The sequence below is a fragment of the Dipteris shenzhenensis genome, chromosome 23, assembly GCF_047967505.1.
Source record: "Dipteris shenzhenensis isolate YYH24624 ecotype China chromosome 23, Dip_SZ_1.0, whole genome shotgun sequence".
Lineage (NCBI taxonomy): Eukaryota > Viridiplantae > Streptophyta > Polypodiopsida > Gleicheniales > Dipteridaceae > Dipteris > Dipteris shenzhenensis.
The window spans coordinates 52,757,379-52,767,543 of record NC_141618.1 but is presented as its reverse complement, the minus strand read 5'-3'; the positions used below and the strand labels follow the sequence as shown (position 1 = coordinate 52,767,543).

The 10,165-nt window shown below is 41.3% G+C and overlaps 1 protein-coding gene across 1 annotated transcript; it reads right to left on the bottom strand.

The window, feature by feature from the left end:
- Positions 1–5,046: 5,046 nt before the first annotated feature.
- LOC147887544 (linamarin synthase 2-like) lies at positions 5,047–7,036 on the bottom strand. Its single transcript, XM_087394615.1, has 2 exons — positions 6,530–7,036; positions 5,047–6,415 (listed from the first exon to the last, which is right to left on the bottom strand). The coding sequence occupies exons 1-2, from the start codon at positions 7,011–7,013 to the stop codon at positions 5,448–5,450; spliced, it is 1,452 nt and encodes a 483-aa protein (XP_087250741.1). The 5' UTR covers positions 7,014–7,036; the 3' UTR covers positions 5,047–5,447.
- Positions 7,037–10,165: the final 3,129 nt, after the last annotated feature.

Genomic DNA, 10,165 nt, shown 5'->3' with positions numbered 1-10,165 from the left:
CCCGCGAAGTATGGGAAGTGCTACAGGTACCCTTAATCCTTAATGAACACTATATTAGTGAATTTGGAATTTTCATATAGTTTGGGAATTCCCAACATGGTTTAGATTTGGCCATATGATCATTCGTTAGAAGTAGAATTCATCTTGAACACTATATTAGGAAATCCTCCTAGGTCCCACTTTGAAATAAGGGGCCAAGATTTGGCCACATGGTCAAATCTTAACCCATTATTTGAAAGTGGGACTTGGGAGATTCCCAAATTCTCTAATATAGTGTTAATGTTGCTTCAGTTTAGGTTATCAATGATTAACTCTTAAGTACATTGGGGTATAAAGACTTGTAACCAATTATTGTTTGCCGGGCGGTTTGTAGACTTGAAACTAATTGTTGTCCACCAGGTCGTAGAGATTAGTTTTTATGTTCTTCCCACAGAGATGACTAATGAACAGATGATCCTAGGAAGGACCTGGTTGTATGCCATAAATTGCCAAATCAACCACCACTCTCATGTACGGATTCCACCCTGTAAAGACCATTCCACTTCCCCTACAGTATGATCACCTGCAAGAGGTATAAAACTTCCCAAAGTAAAACTTCCCCAAGAAAACGACTCAAGAAGGACTTTTCTTTCGCCTTCAGTCATTCAACGATACCTATGGCTCAGTTCCCGACTCCATGGTGGTAGCCGAAGTGCACTTCAACCACCTTATCCTTTTGCTACTTTGAGATCTCCCCGCCCAACATCGTTCAATTTGATGATAAACTTCACATTCTCAACAACCATCTTGTCTTCAACCCCAACATCGGCCCCTCTCAATTCCAAGACTTATGCCTATACCTTTAGGTCCACAGTCTCCATGGCCATCACATTCACACATTCAAGGACATGCATGCCACCCACTTTTGGAAGTATTAGGAAATAACTGGGCTTATTTCACACGGATCACCCCATGGCAATCAAACCACTATGCAGTACTCCAGATGGTCCTCTCCACCCACCTACTACAGTGCCATGATCTGAGGACGGCTTAGCAACAAGAAGGGGGGCATGTTAATAGCCATTGAGCATGTTAATGGTGGATCTAGCCCATCCAAACCCTACGGGTTTTGAGCCACAAATGGATCAGTTTCAAAGTAGTCTCGCCGATATTGCTCCAATTGGCAAGGATAACACAAGAGCCATTTGGATCCCATATATGGATAACACAAGAGCCATTTGAAGATAGAGATAAGGTTGAGAGAATCAGTATATGCCGTGGTGCCATATGGGACCAAGTAAGTGTAACAAAAGAGAGAGGATAATACAAGGAAGATGGTTGGCCCTCCCTTCAAAAGGTGACATGTATAAAAGCCCAAGTGGTTGACTTTGGTCTTCATTGTTGTATGCAACCTTTAAGAAATACAAGCTTTCTTCTTGCTCATGTGTTGAGATTGAGGTTTCCTTGCTCTCCTTGTCAGAACCTTAGTGGTTGCCACAATCCCCCTTCACTTTCTTCTCCTCTACTCCCCCTCCCCTCTCTCTTTCTCACCCCTTCTTCTCAGTGTGGAAACCCCATTGCAATGATCTGGTAGGCACTCGAATGACACAAGTGAAGGCTTTACTATGCAATGTCTTCATTGTTGTATGAAACCTTTGAGAAATACAATCTTTCTTCTTGGTCACATGTGGAGATTGAGGTTTGCTTGCTCTCTTTGTTTGCCCTTGGTGTTTGCCATGCCCGCTCTCCATCCCCTTCCCTTCTTCCTCCCCCTCCCCTCTCTCTTTCTCACCCCATTCTTCTTGGTGAAAACCCCATTGCAACGATTCGGTAGGCACTCGAGTGACACGATCAAAGGCTTTACTACACCCATAAGAAGTAGCATAGGAGTGAGGAGCGCTCCGTTGTGGCACACTTCCCGCATCCCCAAGACATGTGTGTCTCGACTAGCAGACAACACAGGTGCTAAAATCGAGGTATCTTTCTCAGGGATTGGAACTCCTCGATTCTTCCCTTTATGAATTCTTTTGTTTTCACAAAGAGATTGACACAAGTTGAACAAGATAGATAGATAGATAGAGAGAGAGAGAGAGAGAGAGAGAGAGAGAGAGAGAGAGAGAGAGATAGAGAGAGGGAGAGGGAGAGAGAGAGAGAGAGAGAGAGAGAGAGAGAGAGAGAGAGAGGGAGAGAGAGAGAGGGGGGGGGACGAAGGGAGGGAGGGAGCGAGGGAGGGAGAGAGGGAGAGAGAGAGAGAGAGAGAGAGAGAGAGAGGGGGGGGGGGGAGGGAGGGAGGGAGGGAGGAAGGGAGAGAGAGAGAGAGAGAGAGAGAGAGAGAGAGAGAGAGAGAGAGAGAGAGAGAGAGAGAGAGAGAGAGAGAGAGGGAGGGAGGGAGATGCCCACACTGTTTCTTGCCCACATTGTACATTGAGTGCTAGTCAATGGCACATTACTATGTGATATTTCAAGTGAAAATGTTCCTTCATTTCCCACCTAAGCCACTTGCCCTACCATTTTCTGGGACATAGGTTTTTTGTCCACCTTACCATGCATGTACCCTGCTACGTGTTCTGGGGTTGTATAACACCAAAGATATGCTCATTCACCAACCAAACATTCAAATGTTCCTTCATTTCCCACCTAAGCTGCTTGCCCTACCATTGTCTAGGACATAGGTTTTTTGTCCACCTTACCATGCATGTACCTTGCTATGTGTTCTTGGGTTGCATAACACCAAAGATATGCTCATTCACCAACAAAACCTTTCGAGTGCTCAAGTTATCTCAATACTTAGTCGATCAAGACTCAACATACTGTGAAGCATGTGTTGCATCATAGGTATACCATACTAGTCACATGAAGAAACTCTTTATTTGAATCCATCGATTGTGTCAAAACTGCTCCTCTTCATTAATTTTGCTTGGCAAGGACAAAGGGGGTAAAATAGGAAGGGAAAAGGGGGATAAAATAAGGGCCTCTTAGCTTTGAAAAGAGTGGGAGGAAGATAAAAGTGGTGGTTGATCAGCATGAATGGGGATAAACGTAGGGAAATTAGCATCTTACCTCTTTAAAATTATGCACTTATTGGGAGATTTTATAAGAAGAGTCTTGCAAAATTATTCAAGGAGCCCGTGGAACTATGTGGGATTGATTTGGAAAGAATTTAACTAAGTTAGTAGGCCCCAAGTAAAAAATTAATCATTAACATAAGGTCCAGTGAAAGATTTACTTAAGGTCCCATTGCCATCATTACATCTATGAAAATGTCTCCCTGCAAAAGGGGCCTTGTTGCAAAATCTCTCCCTGCAAAAACATTCCCCCCTCTCTTGATTTCAGCCTTTTCTCAAACTTCCCTCACCCTAAGCTTTGGTAGCTAGAGGTAAATCTTATGGAGGGGGGGGGGGGGCACTTCACCGTCCTAAGGTTCTAGAGTAGTATGCCACATGGCAACATTGCATGCAGATATCAATGTGTCAAAGCATACTTTTCACCATGTTGATATTACAAAAACTACGACTTAGAACTAGTCTATGGTAGAGAGTTTGTTTGGCTCGAATAAAGAATTAAAAAATAATTCTAAAGCAAGAACTATTTGCAATTCAAATGGGATATGGTGACTTGTTGGCTACCCATCTCAATCGGATGCAGTCCATTGTAAAGCAACTCCAAGCACTATCTATTGGAGTAGATGATGATGATGCCGAATCCATACTGGTTACCCAGATACAATGAAATTGTTACTACTCTGAGGGCTAATTTGGATGCTTTAAGTTTTAAGGATGTGGTTGCTATGTTTCTTAGTGAAGAGAGAAGAGTAGAGTTGAGCACAACAGGCACCGATGACCAAGCTTTTGTCACTAAAGAAAAGAGGAAATCTAGAGATCATGGTAAGAAGGTTTAATGATAAGAATAGAACAACTGCTATAAGAAAGCTTATGATAGTAAGAGAAACGAGGCTAGTATCAGCTCGAAGGCATGTTTGATTAATGAAGAACAAGGGAACCATGCAGGTCTAGTTCAATACAACACACCACTAGTAACTGATCTCAAACATTATTTTCACCTCTACAGAGTTTTCAAACCTGTCTTTCATTTCTAGGTGTCAATTGTGCTCGGTGAAAATTTAAGTTTTCATGAAGATGCAAAGGTCATAAACCAAAAGAGATAAATGAAAAAGACGTCTTGAAATGACACACCTAAATACTTTATAGACTATTCCTTGATATTTGCACTTGTTAATATTGTCATGTGTGCATGGTGTCACAAACTTATATTTTAAATGTTTGTAATTCAAATACATAAACTTGATAGTGGGAACATGTGATACTTTGAATAGACCATTTGCTATTTTCTCTCAATCCATAGCACTTGTTTAATACCATGAGGAATATTGTCATTTGTCCATGGTCATATCAAATTGAAAGAGATAAATGTGACTTTTGGAAGATGTAACACTTTGAAGTGATGAAAAGTTCAAACTTCTCAAATTTGTTTTTTCAACATGGAAGGACGGTTGGGGCTCTATACAAGTAAGAGCTAAACATCCAAAAGGCAAAAATTGAAATGTGTATTACTACTATTCTTGTAGGAGAGTAGAGGTTAGATATTTGGACAACTCCATATTAACTTCTCAATCCATAGCACTTGTTTAATACCATGAGGAATATTGTCATTTGTCCATGGTCGTATCAAATTGAAAGAGATAAATGTGACTTTTGGAAGATGTAACACTTTGAAGTGATGAAAAGTTCAAACTTCTCAAATATATTATAACTGGAAGGACGGTTGGGGCTCTATACAAGTAAGAGCTAAACATCCAAAAGGCAAAAATTGAAATGTGTATTACTACTATTCTTGTAGGAGAGTAGAGGTTAGATATTTGGACAACTCCATATTAACTTAAGATAAGGAGAAAAGGCCTTCATTTTTCAAATTCAGAAATTAAATCGATTCTTAGGTGAACAGGTGGAGTACCCCAATTAAGGTAAGGTCAAAGAGACAACTTCAAAAATATCAAGCAAAGGGGGACTTGAACTCAAAACCTACATTAGTCACTCTCAAGGACATGAAAACATTGTACATAAACTAGAGTATAAGGGCTATTCTCCCTCACAAATAAGAGGAGAGGGGACCCTCTTCTCATAAATAAGACCCTTTTCTCATAAATTTTGAATTCTTTCCACTTTGGGGGGCTAATAGGTAGACTTAAAGGATCTACAAGCAGGGAAAAAGTATTATCCTATGTATAGTGTGCCACAAGGCCATTAAATAAGGATATAACTCCATGCCGTTTGTCGTAAGGCACTCTCTAGATCCCTTTAAAAAAAGTAAAATTGAGCTCAAACTTCAAAGCCAATGTCTATCCATATTAAACAGACTAACGCTATCCACATTGAAACTAACGCTATCCATATCAAACTTCAAAGCCTAGAGCAAGGGCTTATTGTCTATCCATATTAAACAGACTTACGCTATCCACTTTGAGAGGACGATGTAAACCGGGCATTTGCTGATTGCTTCAGCCTCCCGTGCTTCACGTCTTCCACGAGTCTTTGGAGATTCCATCTGGAGCTTCCTCCTTCTGCCATAGCCTTTCTCGCAGCTTTTCCCAACTCCATTGCTTTTCTCCTAGCTTCTCTCCCTTCTTCTCCTCTTAACATCGCCCTTATTGACCTCTCCACACTCGCACGATTGCATGTCGTGATATGGGGGCTCTGCCCATCTAGCGCTTTGCCAACTTTCCAGTCAATCATGCACTTGAGATTGGTGTTTTGTTCTGCTCTTTGAGGCAACCCGATCACTGGAACACCCATACACAAGCTCTCGATCGTAGAATTCCATCCGCAGTGAGTGAGAAAGACACCCACCGCTGGATGCGCTAGTACAGCAAGCTGAGGTGCCCAAGAGACGATGAGGCTTCTCCCCTCTGTCCTGCATTGGAAGCCCTCCGGCAAAAGATCGATTACGTTGCCACTCTTTACCTCATCAGGACGAATCACCCACAGAAAACGCTCCTGGCTGGCCTCTAAGCCATAAGCCAGCTCGTGGAATACCTCGCTCTCAAGCGGGGCAACGCTTCCGAATGATACATACAGTACTGATAATGGGTCTTGTGCATCCAGCCAGTCTAAGCAAGTACTATCTTCAGGAAGCAGATTCGAGGGTGTTCTTTCCGTGGAGCCGCCAGAAATAGAAGTAATTAAAGGGCCGATGGGTTCTATGCGAAGCGATGCTGCGGTTAGAGCGTCGATAACAGCACTTTCCAGTTCATAAAACGAGTGAATGAGCACTCTGTCAGCCTCCTTTCCATGTGAGAAGACAGATTTTAAGTATTGAAAAGCAGGACTTTCTACATAATCTTTTGCAAACCCCTTAGGGAAATCGCCGAGGCTGAAGGGACGCAAGCCAGGAATGAAATCAATCATCTTCTTTTGCGATCCTGGGAGAAGAGGTAAATTTGCGCACGATTAGCACGGCCATTAATGTAGAAAGAAATGCGGAATTCCTAAATCCTTACTTAAGAATATTCTGCCGGTTTCGATATCCAGATTACCTGACTCGAACGGGATGTAGCCTTTAGCAGCAAGCTCGGGAGCATGCATCCCCATGGAATATACCGTAGCAGACATAGTCCAAACCTCAATCCTAGGAATATCATGCTTAAGAGCCACATCATGAGTCCACGGCAGGAAGCTGTCCGACAAGATACACGAAGGTGGGCATCCATGGAGGCGGATAATTTTCTGAATGACGTCTTCAAGGCCCTGCTGCATCAAGGGAAAGGACTGAAACAAGGTGTCACGAGAGATATTGTGCTTCTCATCGGGAGGCAAGGCGTCAGGGACGACCTCGATGCGGGGAGCAGAGGAAGGATGGTTGGGGGTGGTGCTATGGCGGGAGAGGAGGGAGAAGCTACGGGTGGTGTGGATGAGGGTGACGGGGATACCGGAGGATACCAAGAAATCTGCGAGACGAGTGAGGGGGTTGAGGTGGCCTTGAGCTGGGAATGGAAAAACAAGGACATGAGGAGTAGTCATGGTAGCTTGAATGAAACTTTCAACGCAACTAATGATATTGTTGTTGCTATGCTTCTTCATGGGAGACGAAGCTTATCACCTCCTCTCTGTGTCCCTTAAGGTGGAAAGTGGAAAAGAAAAAGCTGCCTCTCCACGCAAGGACGTGTTGAATCATCTCTCCCTTTTAGTCCATGTACACGAGCCTTGCCTCTTGGCATGACAGACAAAAATAAGAGGGGATCACACTCATGTAAGTGTAGGTCATTGGGTGAGACTCCATACGTAGAAAAAATCTAACCTTATAGATGAGTCTAGATGACAATCGAATTTGAAGTTGTAAATATTAGCCTAGTAACTTGGAGTAACCTCTAGACTCGCCTTTGGGCTAACTAGTTTGGTAAATATTAGCCTAGTAACTTGGAGTAACCTCTATATTCACCATTGGGCTAGTATTCACCCCTAGTTTTGTCCTTGTTCCAAACTCCTTTGTTAATTTTTCCAACCAGGAGAATGTAGGGGTGGGGGAGTGCCCTATTGTTGCCCCCTAGTTGCCCATCAACCAAAACCCTCCAGCCCACCACTACAATTTAAGCCACTATGAGTTGGCTCTAGAGTCCAAACATATAACCATCAAAGCTTGAGTGATGCTAGTAAGATCATAATTGGTCCTCGATATATCTAGACTCTAGAGGCCCATGTGTGTGCACAAGTGGACCTACAAGCAAAGGATTATTTTCAATAGCTATCAAGAACAATTATTCTCTGTTGGAGAATAATTTAATGCATGTGTGGGAGAGGTCTTTAGGATTAATGTATTGTGTCTCCTCAAAACATCATAGTCATTCATAGAAAATTTTTGACGGCACTCCTAACATGACCCCACATTTGATGCTAATAGGAAAAGAGTAGGTCTTCTATAGATATCTTGAACACCTATGAGTAAATGTTTACCAAGATACCCAAGTCACACTTTGTTAATGAGACCAACGACAAATCTCTCACAATCCAATCACTCATCCTTGTATAAAGAGTCAAGTTTTGTAGCCTTTTGCCTACATCGATCCAAGATCATGCATCATCAACCAAGCCAACCAAATATCATGTGACAACCTTTGATTATGCCCCGTCACACCCCCATCCTCACCCCCACTATTGCAATTTTATACTAACATGGTGGGGACTAGTTTCATGCTATATATAGGTGGTTCTCACAAGGTAAATCAATTGACTGTCAAGGAAGACTATTTATTCATCTTGAAGTGACTAAAAGTTGGTCTAAAAAGAGAATCCTCAATGGTATTTCTACTAGACTTGTAGAATAGGGCCTCTTTTGTCCAATGCAACATCCCTATATATGTTGGTCTATTTCATTATATTTCTACTAGACTTGTAGAATAGGTGCTCTTTTGTCCAAAGTAACATCCCTCTATAAGGACAATTGTTTAAAAGGACTTATCATAGTGAGTTTTCCATTTCAAACATCATTTGAGAGGCTCAAAGGGTGACCCTAGAAACCTAATAAGGTATATGGTAGTTTAAGCGCATCCTTTTTCTATGGTTTGTGTGTCCATCCTTTTGGACATAATAGGGTGGGTGCATGTTAGGGTGAATTACTATTTTTATTTTATAGTACTATAATAGTTCTCAAAGATGACCACTATTATTGACCATGAATTGTCAATTTACAAAAGGAGATTATGCACGTTGGCTCAATTGGGTATGATATTCTGAAAATCACAATCATTTGTGTCAACTTATGTTGTCGGTACCCTAAATCTCTATAATAGTAGTCACTATTAGTACTTTGTTTCAAACACCACGAGTTGGACCACCTGATCATGCACCCACCTAGTATAGTTTTCATCACTAACTTTGAGACAAAGTTGGGAGTTTATGTGACCTACGATACAAAGGGTGGTTTAAGTGTCCATTCCGTTGGGCATAAGACAGTTTAAGAATGTACCCTACATAAAGGGCTCTGCTTTGCAGCTATATTCAACAAAAAGTGATTTGCATGGCTCCCTTATTGGAAAAATGATGGCCCATCGGGAAAATGATGGACCTATTGGAAAATGGTAGTTTTTGTGGCATATATAATTTTATTGACCAAGAATCAAGTTCATAAGAGAGTATTATAGTTTACTATTTACACTTACCAAATATATCTATAAATATATATGTATATATATATATATATGTTGAACAAATATAAAGATGGAGAGGAGAAGAGTGGAGATGAGGAGAGAGGGAAATGCTGATGGTGAAATAGACCAATAGTAAGGTTAGAGAGTAGGTGATTGCAAATGTGAAGGGTTATGGACCATTGGAAATATGAAGTGTTGTGGACCTTTGAGATTCCTAATTCCCAACTACATGTTCATCTTCCGTCTTGGAGGGTTCCTATATTGCATGTATCTTGAGAGGAAGGAAGAAGAAGCAGCAGACATAGAAATTACAACATTATACCATCTGGATCTATCTCTTGTCGTCATGTTGTTGAATGAATGTTTATCTATTCCTTCATCTTTTAGGGTGTTTTGGATACTCCAAACACTTGGTGATCCTACCCAATCCTTTAGGCAATCAGAGCTTTGAAAGTGATACTTCCTATCCAAATCTAGATATGATTTCTACATACATATTAGTGTTGTGGATTAACTAGTTTGGGAATCTGAGGCATAATTTGTGAGGAAAGCAAGGGAAGAAATCACAAAGTAACTATATGTATTTGAATATAAAGGTGGCTATTGAGTTACTTTGTGACCAAAATTGGCCCCTTCGCTAGCGCGATTGGTGTTACAAAAAGGAAAGGCTCTATCTTTTCGTGGTGAAGTGATTTGCAATAAGAGAACGTTAGCATTATGAAAGAATGAAAAAATCACTTCCTATGTAAGGTACAATGGAGACATACCAAGCCAAGTTCAACCTATGTAAAATTAGCTAGGTATGAGATTGCTACAAATTATTCACAATTCGGCCTACACTATAGTAGGAGCATCCATTGATGTAACATGCAAGGATTTGGCTATCTTGATGTAGGCATACCTTCTCTTCCCTTCTCATTTTCTAAACTGTTTTCTTGTCCTTAACTATGAACTCAAGTTAAGGAACTCGAAAACTCTATACACTCCTCATTGTTGAATAGGTTGTGCTCTTGAGCTTGGCTATATGCC

Excerpts from the sequence above, each read along its gene's own strand:
- LOC147887544 (XM_087394615.1), bottom strand. The coding sequence starts at position 7,013 with ATGACTACTCCTCATGTCCTTGTTTTTCCATTCCCAGCTCAAGGCCAC. Across the intron at positions 6,416-6,529 it reads CTACATCCCGTTCGAGTCAG|GATCGCAAAAGAAGATGATT; the intron begins GTAATCTGGATA and ends CTCTTCTCCCAG.